Source organism: Haliaeetus albicilla, chromosome Z (assembly GCF_947461875.1).
Source record: "Haliaeetus albicilla chromosome Z, bHalAlb1.1, whole genome shotgun sequence".
Lineage (NCBI taxonomy): Eukaryota > Metazoa > Chordata > Aves > Accipitriformes > Accipitridae > Haliaeetus > Haliaeetus albicilla.
In genome coordinates, this window is record NC_091516.1 from 61346255 (window position 1) to 61363934 (window position 17680).

Consider the following 17680-nt stretch of genomic DNA (forward strand, 5'->3'; position numbering starts at 1 on the left):
GTGCTTTGTGTAAGGCATAGCGCTTTTTGAGGAGAGGAGGGAAGGTAAAATACTTCTTTAAATCTTAGTTCTTGGAGAGACACCCTTGCCTGGTAATCCAGCTGTTTTCCCCGACAGATCTCAGGTTAGCCCTTTGCATGACTAAATTTATGTTTTGAAGGCAGGTAAAGGAGTTGCTGAAACCATCGGCTGCAGTAAGCCCTCAGTGATAGCCACCCCGGACAGTCAGAGCAGGCAGATAGTAATTCACTCCTCACAGCCTCTCTCTGTTTACTCTACTGTGCTAGGTCCTGAGCACAGAAATTAGCAAGAAAGATTAACTATGGTTTTAGTCACCTGAGTGTTTACATTTTCCAGTCTATTTTATGCACAACATCCTGTCAAACACATTGACATTGTTTGTTTAAAAAACCCCAAGAAACTGCATACACAACCCAAAAGCTGCAGATGCTGCAGCACACTCTGGTGACATTTATGAACCTCACCACTGTCTTTCCTCATGTGACAGCTCTTCCAGTGGGGATTGTTTACTGAACCTCTGCAGCTCAGAAATAAAAACCACAACAAACTCAATAACAAGCTCTCAAACCCTCTCCTTGCTTACAGAGCACCATGTGCTCAGGGCCAGGCAGGTCCTCCATGGACCACTTGCATGACCCTCAGGGCAGCTGGTGGCAGCTGCTGAACCCAGCCCAAGGTGGTTTCGGTGTACGAGGTTGCATGGCAGTGCCTATCACTGTTTGTCTCACTGCAAACAGTCCCCAATGCCAGCTGAGGACTTCCAGGCAACCTGGCATCACGAGGCACAGCAGATAACAGGTATAACCCTGTTTTTTAACATGTGCTGCAGCCACGCCTGGCTGATTATCCAAGTTGCAGCGTGTGGGTGGGGGCACTTGCTTGGAGTTGGCAGGGTGGAGAGATCCCTGGGACAGCAGGGAAAGGCACCAGCATCCTCCATGAGGGTGGCTGGGAGGCTATGGGGGACCGTGTCCATACCTGCTTTGCTGCAGGGCACTACTGGAAAATGGCACCACTGGGGTAATCTTCTTCAGATGAGAGAACAGAGTTGTGCCTAGGCTGGTAAGCTGCAGGGGCTGCTGCAGGGGCTGCTGAGGCTTTTCAACCCCATGCAGAGGTGTCACCTCTACTCAACACACAGGGAAGATGTGTCTGGGGTTCCTCAGGCTCACAACTCTGCCTCAGACAAGGTGCTCCAGGAGAAAGCTCCAGGGTCTGGAGAAAGCTCATGGAGATAGGGCAATGCAGGTCTCTTTGTGTGCTACTCAGGAGAATTTTAGCTAGCACCCTCCCAGGCAGCTAGTGAATGAACAGCCTTGGCAGATTTTGTGTGTCCTTCAGACTCCAGTATGTGTATAAAAAGACATTAATGGGACTGAAATATTGTGCTGCTTCGCCTTTCTCTAAAGGGTCCCGTTGTATCTGCAGGAAATTTTGGAGTTGAAGAGGGGTATCAGGTAAAAGATACCAGTGAAACAAGAGAGTCTGGGCAGCTTTCCAGCAATATTGTTGCTGCTAACTTTTTCCAGGCTGCAGTTCTTTAATGTCTAACAAGCATGAATAAATATATATACAACTGTAAATTTTAAGCTGTGTGGCAAGACAGCTGCTGTTACTGGTGTTTGCTGTTCCCTTGCCCCTTCACTTCGGCACTCTGGGGTAGTCAAAGCTTTGCTGTGCTAAGAATCCACTTTTATGCTCTGTTGTGTAGTTGCTGAATTGCCCATACTGGCCAAGAGCAGCACTGCTTCTTCCCACTACAACCTCTGCATTTCCTGGTGAGTTCCTCCTAGTGGTTTCATACCTCCTGCTAACTGCACATGGACAGTGGGAAGACATCTCCCAACCACTTTACCCATTTCAGCATGGCTTTGCACAGTGTGCCTTGGTCACCAGCTGAGTGCCAGTGATGCCCCTGAAAGGAGGACTGCCAGCTGCAGTCACCTTCTGAAGGACTGCTAACACCTGAAGAACTTCCCAGTTGTTGCAGGACCTGAGACACTCTTTGCTGAAAATAAAGAGAGGGCACAGCTGAGGGCCATATCAAGTGCATGCTCTTCCCTCCAGAAGACCTTGCTTTTCTTGCTCTGCTGTAGATGAGGTTGCTTTGCTGCTGCAGGGCTTGGACCACATGCAGGTGATGTGGGCTCATGCCCCTCATTGCCACATGTGATGCACTTCCACACCACCACTTTCCAAGGGTCAGCAGCTATCCCAGTTCAACACCTTCAGGGATTTTTCTGTCCAAGATGCCAATGGGAGCTGTTACCAGCTAACAAGTCATGTCTAGCCATGAGCTTTCAGGCAGCCTCTGCAAGGACACATAGCCAGGACAACCTAGGGCAAAGCAGGCAGATGCCTACAGAGTAAACCAAGAGAATGACCTACCTGACATTTAAAACCACATTGATTTAATACTTCTATACAGGCAGGGAACAAGAGATTAAGCAAGATTTGAAAAATAAAGCCCTTTGGGGCACTGAAATGCTGTTTTGATCCTTTAGTGCTGGGGCATCTTGACAATATAATTCCTTGGAAACATCCTGCAAAGCTTATATAGACTATATTGATTACCTTTTAATTTATAAAGTCAAAGAGTCTGCATGTCAATAAATTATGGGGCTCATGAGCAATGATATCATTCAGCTATTTCGTGACTCCCTTCTGCTGAAGACTGACTCAGCAAACAATGGCCAAGAAGGACAGCTGAGCTGAATCTTGTCCTGCAACACTGTAGTCTGGACCTGGCAGCATGTGAGACCCATGCTGTAACTGGCAGAGTTTTTTGTCTGGTTTGCAGAGAGCTTGGGTAAATATGCTTTTTGCCATATAGCTTCCATCCCTGCTCAAACATTGTCTGAGCATGCTTACAGCTGGCTTCAGAAATGGCTCCCTGCATGAAAAATTCCCATCAGCAAGATTTTCCCCTATTTATATTTCTCTTTCCCACTGTTCATACCACTCCCCTCTGACCTGCATTACTTGTCCCCCTCTCCCTCTGTTCCTGCCAGAAATTTTCACTTTCATTATACTTCAAGTCCCACAACTTGGAATTAACTTTGTCTTTAAAAACAACCCTCTCCACCTCATAAAAGCTGAGTCTGCCTTCTCTGCAGCACTCCATGGCTGGAGCTTGGCTCCCTTGCTTTCCTCAAACACAGCATTAAAGAAAAGCTGTAATCATGTCCCTTTTGGCATGAGTAGTGCAACCAAGAGAAGGTTTTTGTTTCACCTGGCTCTCCCCCAACACCCTTTCAAGTCAACCCCACTAACATAACCACATCATTTTATCATGCATTGGCACAAACTCAATTCATGAGCTTCCAGCTGAGTTCAGTGCTGTGTAGTCCTCAAAGAACAAAGTACTTTTAGAGGTATTTAGGTATCATCTAAGTGCTTTGGTACATTTGGATCTGGTCCACTTAAGGTTTATCTCATGAGTCTCAGCTTATCCATCTTCCGTGGGGTGCTTTGGCAAAATGCAGTTAAACACCTGAGAGGAAACTAGCCTGGGAGGGAGCCTGACTGGAGGCTGATGGGGCCTTGCAGTGGCAGTAAGTCAGGGACCTGTGGTTGAGGACTTGGTCTGATTGAGGGTCCTCTCCATTCCGTGAGGCTCACTGAAAGCAGGGTGAGATACCCATGCTTATGGAAGCCATCTAGTCTTGCTGCCCGAAAACAGCCATGTTTTGGGTGCGGATAGCATCATATGGAAACCAGAAGGGAACAGCAGAGGGCAAGGAGATGGCAGGGAGCCGGAAAGGGTAATACTGTGAAAGTCGGGGTCCACCTTGTGCCAGTGCTGTACCCCAAAGCCACGGTCCTAGAAGCAAACAAGCCTTACCAGGGAGTGAGCAAATGCCCTACTTTAGCACCTTCCTTCTTTCAATCCAATTAAGTAAGGCTGAATACTTTTTGCCTCCTCCACGCAATGCGGGGGTGACAAAGCTGCCCAGCAAGTCAATTCCCATTGTGTACCAGGAAACTCCACCTTTGTCTATGGAGATGACAGTTTGCAGAGACCCAAGCTCTTCCCTCCTTTCTAATGACTGGTTATTTGTTTACAACTGTTTCGAAGCCTTGCATGAGTGCTGCTTCACCAGGGTTATATCATTATCCATGTGTTTTTGCTAGCATTTTCCTGGCTTCTTGTGTTTCAATTGCAGCTTGAGGACTTGATGTTCATTTTAAGGTAAGGTCAAGAGAGTTCCACTTTCTCAGATGCTACAAGAGGAGGAAGTGCTTGTTGGGGCTATTTGTATGTAAGCATCCAACCTCACTCTGAACCACAGCTTCTTGTCATCAGTGACACACCAAGGGGGAGTACATTGCCCCAGTCTGTCTGCTGCAGCCCAACATGAAACCGTCCTGTCCTCACAGAGCTGTTTCCAGCCTCCTACTCTGGCCCCCTGCCCTATATACACCTTCCTAGCCAGCAACAGACCCCACAGCAAGAGTTCAGTGCAGCACAGCCCCTTGCAAAGTGTTTTGTATGCCCAGCCACAGCCCTGCACCAAGCTGCCTGCTGAGGCAATGCAGAGTTCACAATTGCTCCAACAAGGGCTGCCTGGGAGGTCTGGTGCACCCCAGAAGCTAGTACAGGAGGAGGCATGTCCAGGGCACTGGCTGTGCATGCTTAGCAGAGCAGCATTTTCTGGGGTCCCCATCCCAGCTATCTCCCCCTGGGAAGATTGTGAGATGTGTCATGGCTCTCTTCCTGACCCTTTGCTGATCCCAAGAGGGCTTGGTGCATTAGTGGGCATTGTAGTGGGCTTGGCACTGATAGGGCCCTGAGACTCATGCATCAGTCAGCACGTCCATCCCAGGTATTGGCTGATCCCAGAATTTGGCTTCTAGGGGACATCCTTGGAAACAAAGGTCTTCCCATGGTCAGTGCAATCAGCCCTCCAGATGTCACTGCTGCCACACAAATCCCCACCATGCAATCCTCCCCGTGCAGTCTGCAGTGACAGAGAATGTGATATAGTAGCTTTGCACACTTTTTTTTCTTCCTTCATTGATTTTTCTCGCTGCTACAGCCACACTCTAGATTGGAACAATGTCCAAAACACTGCCAGCTCCTGGTGGCACACTGCCCTGAATTCACTGCAGAGATGACAACATGCCTGGGACTGAATAGGAGCTCACACACTGATGCCACATTTAGTGCTTACTGTAAATGGTTACTTCCTGGAGATCCCACTGATAAAGCAGTGGGTTTGGTTGCCAATTAATCAGGGTTCAGCCAGAGTTAGCAGCAGACCCTGAGATCTGGGTGGCATTTAGGTTTTTTTCTGTTGCTGCTTGGGTTTTTTCTTTGTTTTTTAATTTGGTGGGGTTTTTGCCCCTGTGTTATTGCTGATGTGACAGGTTAGCCCCTGCCGCTTGGTCTTGCACCATGTGAAACACTGGGATGCTCTTTGGTCTTTAACCCAGGGAGGAGTGCAGGACTGGACCCACACAATTCTAATAGTTTCCTGGACTGCCCGTCCTAGTCAATTCAATAACTAGAACATAATTGAAGGTCATCTTTAGTGCTAATGTCCATGCTAATATTGGTAGCTCTGGTCCTGCCTAGCCTTGTCCTTCCCCTGCTACAGCTTGTGGTGCTCAGCTTCCTTACGCTACAGACCTCATTTGTGTTTTTTTTAAAATCTTCTGTTCCCACTCACAACTGAAAACACCATACCAAATCTCTCCCTCCTTTTAAATCAGTTTAATCAAACCCGCCTCTGCAGAGGAGATCCTTTGCCTCTCCATTTGCTTTCCCATTGTGCTGAGGCCTCTCAAAGACACCTACAACTATTAGAGGTGCAATATCCTCACCTCATATGGGACTACACCAGAAATGATGGATAAAATGGTTCTTTTATAGTCCTTAACTACTCATATGGGAGAAGCAGTGGGGTAAGTATATGGGATAAACTGGACTTTTTACAGTCCTTAACCTTATAGGGGACTGCGCCAGAAATGATGGATAAAATGGCTCTTTTATAGTCCTGAACTACTTTGTAAAAATACTCTAAAGCTTGGTGCATGCCATTTTGGCTACGCAATGGGGTGAAAGGGATTTTAGATGTTCTAAGTATGTGTCACTAAACAAATGCCAACAGCTGGTAACAGCAGAACGCATTGCAAAAATTCGTGAGCTGCTGCCACCCACTGGCGTCACTGCGTTAGTTTTGCAACTTCTAAATGCTCCCCTGCAAATCTCCAATTTCCACTTTTAATTCTCATAAAACCCAAAGGCGAGGTCTAGAAGGAGTTCCCTTTCGCACTGTATGCCAGTAAGTCCAATACACTATCCCTTTTGGCACAGAGCAAGGGAGCAAGGAAAGGCAAAGGAAGACAAAAATAAATGCTCTTCTGTATTGAAAAGACAACAACCTCTTTTTCTTTATAGACATTGAGACCAGAACTGGTGGGTAAATCTTCAGGCTTGTTTTCTAATCCATTTTCTAACTTCCGCAGTATTTACTAACCAGAAAGGAAGTCCACATCTGACTTTTCTCCACAGGCATTTCTGATATTGTGTGCACAAGGGAGAGGAGAGCTCGTGTTACTGAGAGCACGCAGACCGAATTGCTGTGCTTGGCCCTAGCCAACTCCCACTGAAATCACCGGTGCCCTCCCCCTCCTCCTGTGGGCTGTGGAGCAGTGTTATACTTAAATGCCTGACTATTCCTGGCACAGGGAAGGGCAGAAACTGGCATGAACCTGCCCAGTTCCCAACAAGTACCTGTGGCTGGTCTGCAGCTGCCATGCACCCAGGGCTCCAGCACCTTCCAGCTCTCACTGCCAAATGTGATGGCAGCTTCCTAAGCAGGGGTGAGGGATGGGGTCTCTCTTGGTCTAGCTGACCATGAAAGGGGGGGCAAGGGGCTGCGGCAATGGGCAAGTGGCTGGTTGGTGCAGCTGTGAATGTGAGAAATGGATGACTGGCTGAAATCATGTGCTTTACTGTGCAGGATGGCAGGGGTCCTGCAGGTGTGAAGGGAGCAAGGTAAGAAAGCTTGTGCCATTCATCACGAAGCAGATCTGGGCTCTGCAACCCTCCGCAAGCATGTTAATGGGAAAGAAATACTCAGGGATGCTGTTGTATCCGCAGCTGACACCACTGAGTGGAGAAAAGGAGATCTCTCCCGCCTCTAGACAAAAAGACAGAAGCAGAGTCAAGAACGGGGGGGAGAGACCAACTGACTGCCTTGGGAGGTGGGACACAAGCCACTCTCTTCGAGCCATGTGCTGCTTGTGGGGGTACACCTTCCTGCAAGAATGAGAAGAAACAGGCAGCTTTATAGAAACACAACACAGGTTTCTGTTTTAATGAGAAAATAATTATATACTTGCATTGTAGGCCTCACAGTCACTATAAAACAGAAGCAGGATAACATTTAAGTGGTTAACATACAGAAAGCCAGGTATTGTTGAAACTGGTCGATAAGTCATGACAAGGATGCCGCCTTTTTGTTGCCAATCATGTCAATGCTACTGTATTTTCCTTCAGATAATGTCAGTACGGAGCAAGATGAAGCCCAAACTGGCAGCTTTTAAAACAAATTGTTCAGAAAACCTGCACTGTAACCCCAAACTGATTATAATCACAAATGCTAATGCTTAACTATTTCTCAATACACAGTTTCATTAAAACCAGTCTTTGCCACGGGAAAGGATCTGAGCGTTTCTTTTGTGGAGACAAAGTTAACTCTGCAATAGTGCTCTTTTGTTGCATTTGATATAGTTATATATAGATAAGATACATATTACTGGTGTATACTTATAAACACCTAAGCTTGGTAGCATGCAAATGAAATAACAGAGGCAAGTAAACTGCATTGCACTCGTGTTACCAGAGCACTGAATGTGTGCTGCTGCTTACGAGTGTCCATAATTTCTGGAAGAGAAAACTGTGCTGGGTAGAAAGTTTGACTGTCCTGGACTGATACATGCAAGTACTTTTGTTGCAGGGGCTGAAAGCGAATGCTTCTAGAGCACAGGACTCCCGCCTGGCCTCTCCCCACCACCACATCCCCTTTCTAGGGGAACAATTTAATTTTCACTTCAAAGACTGAAGGCCAAATGTGGCAGTAGGGGAAGATGTGGCAAAGCATGAAGAGATGTCTTATGATGGGTGATAAATGTCACTGGCTCCCAATGAGAGAGAAGGAGGAAAAAACTGGCCTCCAGGTTAAAGAAAATGAAGATACGGGTTCCTGGGAAGGCAGCCCAGGGCTGCCCTGGTTTCAGGGAGGAAATATTGGGGGGAACTCTGAAGAGTGTTGTTTGGTGCAAGACCACCTCATTGTAAGTACAGGGGCTGTCTCCTCTGCTCAGGAAACCCCTTTTTCCCAGTCTCACTTAAGCTCTACCCAGGGTGGAGGGAGCCAGGACGCCTCTTGGTACAGATGGGCAGAGCTCATGGATGCAGCTTCACGACCTACGGTCTCACTAGAGTGCTGCATTGGTGGCATTGCTTTTCCTACTGTCTTATGGTAACGACCCACCTGCAGACATGAATCACAGTCCACTGTCGATTGCCATGTCTGAACAAGGGGTCCACTTCATTAGGTATGTAATTCCTTCATAGGTGTAGTGCCTCCCCATGCACCTGGGTTTAGAGAGCATCCTTGAGATAACTCGCTGCCTTTATCACAGTGAACACTCGGTTCAGCAGGGTTTTCTTCTGTTCAATAGCACTTAGGAAGACAATTGACAGAACTGAGTTAATGGGTATATATAATTGTATTTGCTACAATTCCCTGAAAATAAGCCTCAAAATGATAGTGTCCATGGACAGAATTCAAATGCTAGAGGAACTGAATGTGGGGGTGGGGGAATAATTTGGTTGCAAGCTCTGTGTTTGTTTAAGAAAAGCACCAGAAGTATGTTCACAGTATCGGTACTCATTTTAAATGAGCTCACTGTTTCAGGATAAAACAGCACAGCAGGTAATGAAACCGAGGAAAAGCTTAAGGGAGGACCAGTTATCCTGGCTGATGATTTTTTAAAAAGGTGTCAAAATAATAACTGTTTGTTTATAAAAAAGGCAGAATATTTTATATAGAAAAAAGCTCAGTGTCTCTTTTTCTGTTGCCTCCCAAACTTGTTGGTTTCTAATCCAGAAATTATGGTTCCCAGTTGTAAAATATTCCTATTGTATTGCTTGCGTGAAAAGAAAGAATAAACCCGCAGCCTCTATACTACATACAAATACAAAGCACAAGAATAAATACCACATTTCTCTTCCTAATTGTCAGCTTACAAAACTGGTCAATACTTTGCAATTGTGACTCATGCAAATACCATGTTGGGTCAAATTTTAATATCACAAATACTGCATTAACTCAGTGCCTTGTTTTTATATCCCCTTTCAGAAAAAAAAAGAAATTAGCACTCACCCTTATAGCTGGTAAACAGCTTTGGAGAAAATAATCAGTACACGCACTGCCATACACTTTCTGGTATGCCAGCCTCATGCACACCCCGCACACACACGCACGCACGCACACACACACACACACACAGATCCACACTAATCCTTCACTGCTGATCCCAAGCCTAAGCAATAACTAAAGGCTCTATGGTTTGCTTGTAGCACTGAAAACACTGGCTGAACGGCAAAGATAGTATTTTCTTCCCTTGTCTGCTCTTCCTTGCTCACTCCTTCCAACTCATTATGCCCTTTAGCTTCTTTGTTGCCTGGAAACGTGAAGACTTCCACAAAGCACTCTACTTCAAAGGCTTTTTATGTTGTATAAATATAGTTGAAGACGTAACTATCTTTCTTCTTTATTTCATACCTCTTTCTAGGCCAGAGTCTGGCTTAGTTCAATTATTGCCTCATTTAAAAATTAAATGTCCTTTATTTGTATCCCTTTCCCACTACCTTTCTACTTCAAATTATCCATCTTCATAGATTTTACACATACGCCATTCTTTTCCCTCCCCACCATCAAAAAATAGTTGTCATCCGCTAAATACAGATTTTCTATTTAGAAACTTTGTTACGTAAATATGCTCTGAGAACCTGGCGCTCAGGTGATATTGCAAGCATATAGGATCCTAAAGCTAAGATAATCCATTTGGCTTAGCTCTCATCCCCATCTATTCCACTCCTAAATTGTGATGGCTTGTGTTTGCAACACAAGGACTGTTTTACTGAGTCTACTGGATTGTACATCTGCAGTAACTGCCTCCCTGTTTTTTTCTTTTTCCTTTTAAACAGATAAATTACTAGAAAGGGGAGTAGAACCTGCCCCCACCCCCCAAACCACCCCAATTCCAAACTGAACCTTGCGGTCCCCTTAAATAAACAGCAACAGAGGGCAATATTGTTGTGTTTTGTGGCTGGATAAGAGTACGCTGAAGTAATGCTGACCATCTTGGTGCAGCGGCTGTGGGAGGTGAAGGAACTGCAGGAGGGTCCGACGGGAGCAAGGCGGCAAGGCAGGGCTCTCAGTTTGGTCAGTGGGAAGCACAAGCGTGAGCCCTGGCCACAGGCTCCTCCACACTGACCTCCCACCACGCACCTGCAGCCTCTCCGGTCCGTGAGGACAACTGAGCGCTCCCACCCCCGGCACCCTCCCCATTGCATTATTTCAGAGGGGGGATGGAGGGAAGACGAAGGGGGTATTTTCTAGGTGGGTTTTTCCTGTTGTTTTAGGATTGCCATGAGTTGGATCATTTCTGTGTCTATATGTGCATTGTTGAGTTTGTTGTGTATTTAATAAATATTGGACTAAAATGCTGCTGCTTTCGTGGTGTTTTTTGTGTTTTGTTTGGTTTTTTTTTCTTTCTTCCTTTCTCTTTTTTTGGTTTCGGCGTGCCTGCTCGCTGTCTTCACGCTGCAGCATGGTTATTCGTCCTCCTCCCGGTTGGCATAAATGCCGGCTTCCCAACGCAGTGCCAGAGCACTCTTTCTGCGGTTCACCCTGGTCGCCTCGAGGACCTGGCCGGGAGAGAAAGGGAAAACACAGCATGTCACTCAGCTGCCCCTCGTCCCCGTGCCGGGGTGCCCCACACTGCGTGCCCGGGCAGGCAGGGACCAGCCGGGCCAGCCCTTCCCGCACGTCTCCCAGGGCTGCACCTCGTGCAAACTGGGAGGACTCATGCGATGAAGCACTTGGTGATGTGAAGGTGTGGGTGGTGTGGGGTGGCACACGAGCAAAGCCATACCATGGGAGGACAGAAGTGGTCGGAGTTGTCTGGCAGCATCCCGCTCACTTCAGGGGGGCCCCAGCTGGCCCTTACCAGCCCAGTGCACATTGCCCCATCCCTGCCTCGGGAAGGCAGGGCACAGGGTCTTGGTCCTTTTCCCAGGGGCAGCTGCACACTTTCGGTACCAGGAGCCAGCAACCTTTGCCCAGAGACTGCTTTGGAGCTGCGTGTGCAGGCTGGAAAGCAGTCTGCTGCTTATTTCAGCACGTCACCCCCTTAGGCAGAACTAGGCAGCCCCCCCTGCATCTTCTTCTCGTGGTCTTTGGCTTGCAGCTACGCCAATGGGAGAGCCTACGCACTGTAATCAAAGTGCTCTTGGAGTGAAAAATCACCCCGTGCATGCCAAAAAGGAGATTTACACAAGGAGGACCTGCACAGCCTGCAGAGTCTGGTACAAGATGGGCCCTGATACATTTTTGTATTTTTCATACACACACACCAAGTCACACATACACATATATGCACACTTACAAAACCATACGCATTGTGTATGTATTATATATATGCACACACATGCACACACAGAAACAATTAACTAGAAAAGTAAGAAACTGTTTTAACGAGGTTGAAAAAAACTGTCAGACAAAACGAAAAGGTGTTATCGTGATGTGCACCTGATGTACTCATTGGCAAATAATGCATGGCAGTGAGTCTTTTTCTTCCAGCAGAGTGAGACATAAAGGGGTCTGGGGCCTTCTTACAGCAGCACATGGCAATCTTATTTTCTGGCCAACACTGAACAACAGCTCCATGATCAAACCACAAAGCTGCCAACATCTGCTGCCCTCAATGTGTTTTAAAACAGCCCTCCCAGAGAAGTAAACTTCTGAAATGTTTAAACAGTCAGTTAAAAAAAAAAATTGTAAAAAAACCCCCAACAAATATGTGAGTGTTCACTGAAACAATGCCTGCTGTCCTCTGTCCCTAGGCTTCCTGCAAGCTGCTCTGGACACTCCTTTTGAGAAAGGATGATGCTATTTTATTCTTCTGCATAGAAAGTCAGATGCAGTGAGGACTTCAGACTTAACTGGAAGAAAGATAAATAATATAAGACTAAGTAACTCTTTTTTTTCAGCTCATGACAAGCTGTAGTTGGAAAAGTACACAGGTACTAGGGGCTCCTGTACAGGCAGTATCGGGAAATCAGCTCTGAACTGTCAGCTGAAATTACAGGCCATTAACTTTGCTTAAGAGAATGAGAACATACTTCTGCATTTATGCTAAGACCCAGACCTCCACTCAGGAGCTGAAGGTAGGGTGGAGTTTTGCCAGCTGTATTATTTCTTTGCCCTCCTAGTTTCTTTCGACTATGACTATGAACAAGCCAAAGAACTAAAGGCAAAATCTAGCCAACAGAGACTATTTTGAGCTAAAGCTCCATCTGATTCCTGGCAATGACCAGGGCTACAAAGCTGGTCCAGGTCCACCAGAGGGATTTTTTGCTGAAATTTTGCCCCAAAACATGCCTCCTGTTTTTGCAGAGCAACCACGTGGAAGGGGGAGCAGGGCTGAGTAGTTTCTATTTTACCCAGTAGAGGGCAAATGTGCTCACAAACCTAACAAATCTTTAACCCCCCCCCCCCCAAAATCGGTAAAAAAATTCCTTCTGGGACATCAGCCTGTAAGCAGCGTACTGGAGCTACTCCTACTGCGGGGATGAGGACCAGTGGTTTAAACTACATGGTTGGGATTCTGAGTGCATGAACCAGGGAAAGACAACCCAAACTGAACAATGGAGAAGCAAAACTGGGACTGGGTATCAGCACCATATTACTATCTTCTCAGAATAAGAAAAGACAGTGGCTGCTCCAGGGTTAGAAATTAAGGGGAGAAAAAAACCCAGTGATTTTTTTTTGGATGGCAACAGACAAATACTGCTAGACAGGAAACTATAAAGACCACTATGGGATAATGATTAAATAAAACACAGAATATTGCTGTTCTCCCCACTGGATATTGAAATTTACATGAAAAAACAGCAAATTCAGCTTATATTTCAAACCCAAACTGCCACTGTCACAGAGTAGTGGTATATTTAAATGAGGTCTGCTGAATTTGGCCTGTAGATTTATGCCAGCTGAAAATAAAATGGATTTTACATAATTTACAACAGTTTCCAGTCAGTCTTCTCTCTTGCTGGAAAGCACAATGTTGTGATGGTCTCTCGGGATGGCTTGCAACAGTCAGGACCCTTAAACTTTGAAGATTTCTGCTTTAGATCAGTCAGGTCGTCTTTGCCTTAAAAGATGGCAACAGGATTTCTTCCATTTATCCCATCTGCAAACATGCGCAGAAGCTTGTCTACTTCTGCAAACCTTGCTGGTTGCTCCAAGGAAAACTGTTTCCAGAATTATATCAGAGATACCATGAGGGCATTGAATTTGGACTTAGCCTTTGCAGGAAAAACAAGTACTGATGTCTGGCTTAGTATTAATAAACAAGCCTTCCAAACAGTAGAGCAGATACGAGTAAGTTAAAGGTCCTTTTGAATAGTTACACCAAAATTATTCTTCTAATCTACTGAAAAGAGTGTTTGACCTAAAATAACCTTCATTTTGACTAGGCTGTCTCAGTTTTACACCCGCTACAGGAAACAATGGGGTAATTATAGCATGGAACTGGAATGACTGAGTGGAGAATTGGGACTCCTCAATGGAGCATTGAATTCACAACCCAGGAAGCCGCTTGCCGAAAATAGCAAATGATCTCTATTTTAAAATATTCTTGGTAGGTATCAGGGCTGTCTGTAGACCCATCATGAGTCCAGCACCCAGGGGCTTTCTGCAGCAGATGAAAGGAAGGAAAGTCTTTTGCTTTTGTTGTTGTGGCTGGTTTGGGGGTCTAGAACATGCTGCATTTTGGCCATGTTACAAAATGCTACCTCAATGCTTTGTAAGTGTCCTCCCTGATGATGTCTCACGTCAGCTCAGAAGGTGCAGGCAGGGCAACCCAGGCAGGGATGTCAGGGCATCCGAAGGCAGCCAGGCTCATAACTGCATGCAGAAGGCATACACCAAAAATCAGAAAAACGATGAAGCAGACAGTTCATTCACGCTTAGGCTGAAGAACCGAGCTGGCTATGCCCTAATGGTAAGGCCACATTGGTGAAAAATCCAATGTCTTATTTGGGAGACGCGACTTCACTATTAGCTGCAATAGAAGAGGAAGAATCTGGAGAGCAGAAGTAGGTGTGAGGGAAAGACAAATATCCCAAGATACACAGGGCTGTCAAAACCACTCTTCACCTCTCTTTGCAAAAAAGTACTGTGTGGATCTTGTGGTTGCAGCTCTGGGGTCTTGCTAAGAATTGCAGAGGCCTCCTTCCTGACAGATTCCATTTATTATTGAGGATTTTTTGGGGGGAAAAAAAAAAAGATTGGAACAGCTGCTACTGTCAGGTGTAAGATTAATTTATCTATCCATCCTAGAGATGGAGACTAACCTGTCCTGAGTTTCCCTCCAACAGATGTAACAATAATTGCTTTCTTACTGGTAACAAGGGAATAAAAAGCAAAATACAGATATGCTTTAGTCCCAAGCATATTTATCCCCACCACTGAATGACACTGACAACTATACAGCACAGGCTAATTTTTATTGCACAGTAGCAGCAAAACTGATGTGGAAGCAAAACGATTTTTCTGGAGCTTGATATTTTACTGATCCTTCCCATTTGGACCTGGAAGAACTAAAAGCAATAAAACCAGAAAATACAAAGTCTGGGTGTCTGAAATCTACCAGTACCATGTGGGAAAGGCACTGCACAACAAAGCTCCATGGAGCACACTGTGCACAGAGAGAGAAGCACAAAGGCAGGGAACAGGCTGCCTGCTTCTGCAGATGTGAGCGCTCCTGCTCGGGAATGATAAACTAAATGCTTTAATATAAAACTGGAACTACTGAGAGACAAAGAACATCTGTTTCTCCAGTATAAAGGTATTTTCTTTACTGTACCTACTTAATGCTATTCACTGAATACACCAGACCTCTAGTGAGCACAGTGAAGAGCTGGGTATCTGACACAAAAATATGTTTACCTGAAACGTATTAAAACATAACCGTGTGCCCTCTGCCATCAAATCTAGTATGTTGGTTTTCTATTCTGCAACACAAAAATTTTCAGCAGTAGCCTTTAATGTTGCATAAATGTCACCTTACTGTAGTATCTCCTGCAGCATGATTGATATTAAGCAAACTCAGGATAATGCCCCATAAATGTGAAGATATGTGTAGTTGTAGGGACAAAAGCAGAAGATGTTGAGGATAAAAACAACATATATATGTGCAGGCACATAGTTACCTGTGGTGTCTTTAAAACAGCAGACAGATGTGCTTTAACATAGGCTGCAGGAATTTGGAGGTGCTAAAACCACATCAACCTAACGAAGCAGGCTGTGGTTTACTACATGTGGCATAACTTCAGCAGCTACTGTACCTTGCTGGGGGTTTGCTACTTACCAGAGCGGAGCTGCCAGGCTGATCGCGTGGAAGCCCCTGCTCCTCCAGCGCTGCCAACGACGATTAAATTTGAGCCACCTGCCTGCACCGGAGCGGATTACAGAGGGCTCTGGTGAACAGGAGACACGGCTCAGCTCTGGGGTCAGTAGAGAGTAGGGGGGCATCACGCCTTAATACTTGCTGTTCCTTCCGAAAAAACTGCCCAGCTTCAGCTAAAGATTTCCAGTGAGAACCAAACAGTTTCTTCAGTCTGACGCTTAACAATGGGGATTAGCCAGATGGCATACTTCCACCTGCATACAGAATCACTGTGTCCTACAGCCTTTTTCATTTCTACCCCCTTTCCCATCCATGCACCTTCATTTTGAGTTCATTACTCCTTGCGTCATTATCCTTTTACAAGGCAGACATGCGACCCTTCCCAGCAGAAGGCCGAGGGCTGGGCGTGTAAAATCTACACCTGAGCTTCTGTCTCTCACACAACATCAAACGCTCTGATCACTACTGACCATTCATAAATTGTAACCCAGGTTATTGTGCAGATACTATGGGGGAGAAGAGGCCCAACCTGTGTCTAAAACCAGGTCTCTGAAAGCTCTTACACTGATAAACTCTCTATAAATACTCTACACAAAGATTAATCACTGGCTTGTATCAGTGACATAAAACCCACACTAAATTATTTAATGAATAGGAAATGGCATAGACTTGACTTTCCTTTACTTTCCAGGACAGAAAATGTTCATATGCTTGCCTGAGGTATAGCTGATGTGGTCAAATATGTTATGGAATAGGGAAACAGTGGAAGGTTCATGTTTATACAAAAATGCTGATGCTGGACAGATGAATGTCAGTCATTACCACATTCTGTGTCTCTTAGAGAAGTCCAGATTTACACATAAGTCTGCACAGAAAATTGCAGGCAATGGAAATGTCCACATTATTGAGCACGTCGTTCCTAAAAAACATTGCAAAAGTGTAGTTGCTGTCAATGCCCTGCTCTTAAAATTCTTGCCTTTGGCAGAGTTCAGCTTTGTAGGGATAAGGACTATGCAAGTTATTGCCTTACTAAAATACCAAATGTCACTGTAAATACCCTTTCTTTAGCAGGTCTGGGTTTCTTCTACTCTGAGACCAACACTGATGCTACGTTGTGGGACTGTAATCAGTCGTCACATCACAACAGACAGGCACAAAGACAGGTTCACAAAATTCACAAGACTGAGGCTGTGCACTTGGATGTGACTCTCTTCTTCCACAGATGAAAGGTTGGTGTGCAGATTTTTTACAAAATACTAGAGATTTTGGTAGTGCTAAATACATTGTAATCAGAGACAAAGGAAAGCCACAGCAGTTTCACTCAGCATCTAAGGATGCTTGGATCCCAGGTTTAGCTTTACCAGCTAAATGATAACAGGGATTAAGGAGAAGTTCTCCATGCCTCAGGAATGATCCAGACCTGGGCAACAGCTCCCATCCCTTTAATTACAACCCCTCCCATGCCAGAAATTGTAACTAGAATCCAAAGGTTAGAAAACCAGCCACACAAATACTTGTTGATGAGAGGTACAAGGGAATATCCCACACACACATTTGCATCCCAGTTTTGATATGAAACAGCACTGGCACACAGTATGAAAATGCAAACTGCAGCAACATGCACTTGGAATCACCATGCAAGAGGAAGCAAAAATAAATAAGCAGTTGAAAAGTACCTCAGAAGTAACCTTGCTAGACAGTAATTTACAGGTGTACTGGTAGAAAGGGAAAAGACCAGCATTAGTACATTGAACAAGCATGTTACAACTAGGAAACAAGAACAAAATAAAGAAATTGCAAGAACTGGCACATTCCAGAATACAAGATTTCAAGCAACTTGGTGTCATAAAAAAAAAAAAAAATTAGTCACTTTTTGGTGTTTTTTTAATGACGTTGCTTGGCCAGTCTCAGTCTTGTTTACCATCAGTGCTTGACCCATTTTCTT

General features: G+C 45.3%; 1 protein-coding gene across 8 annotated transcripts in view; it reads right to left on the reverse strand.

Moving 5' to 3' along the window:
• Nucleotides 1-7315: 7315 nt before the first annotated feature.
• The window catches only part of PALM2AKAP2 (PALM2 and AKAP2 fusion), a 272673-nt gene continuing 262308 nt past the window's right edge, over nt 7316-17680 (reverse strand). For 6 of the 8 annotated variants that reach the window (XM_069777058.1, XM_069777055.1, XM_069777057.1 and 3 more), the window contains 2 exons: nt 17412-17450; nt 7316-10969 (listed from right to left, as the gene is read on the reverse strand). In XM_069777058.1, the coding sequence (XP_069633159.1) occupies nt 10877-10969; nt 17412-17450 (132 nt within the window). In that variant the 3' untranslated portion in view covers nt 7316-10876. The remainder of the gene's footprint in view (nt 10970-17411; nt 17451-17680) is intronic. The other 2 variants (XM_069777054.1, XM_009930953.2) reach the window with 1 other exon arrangement.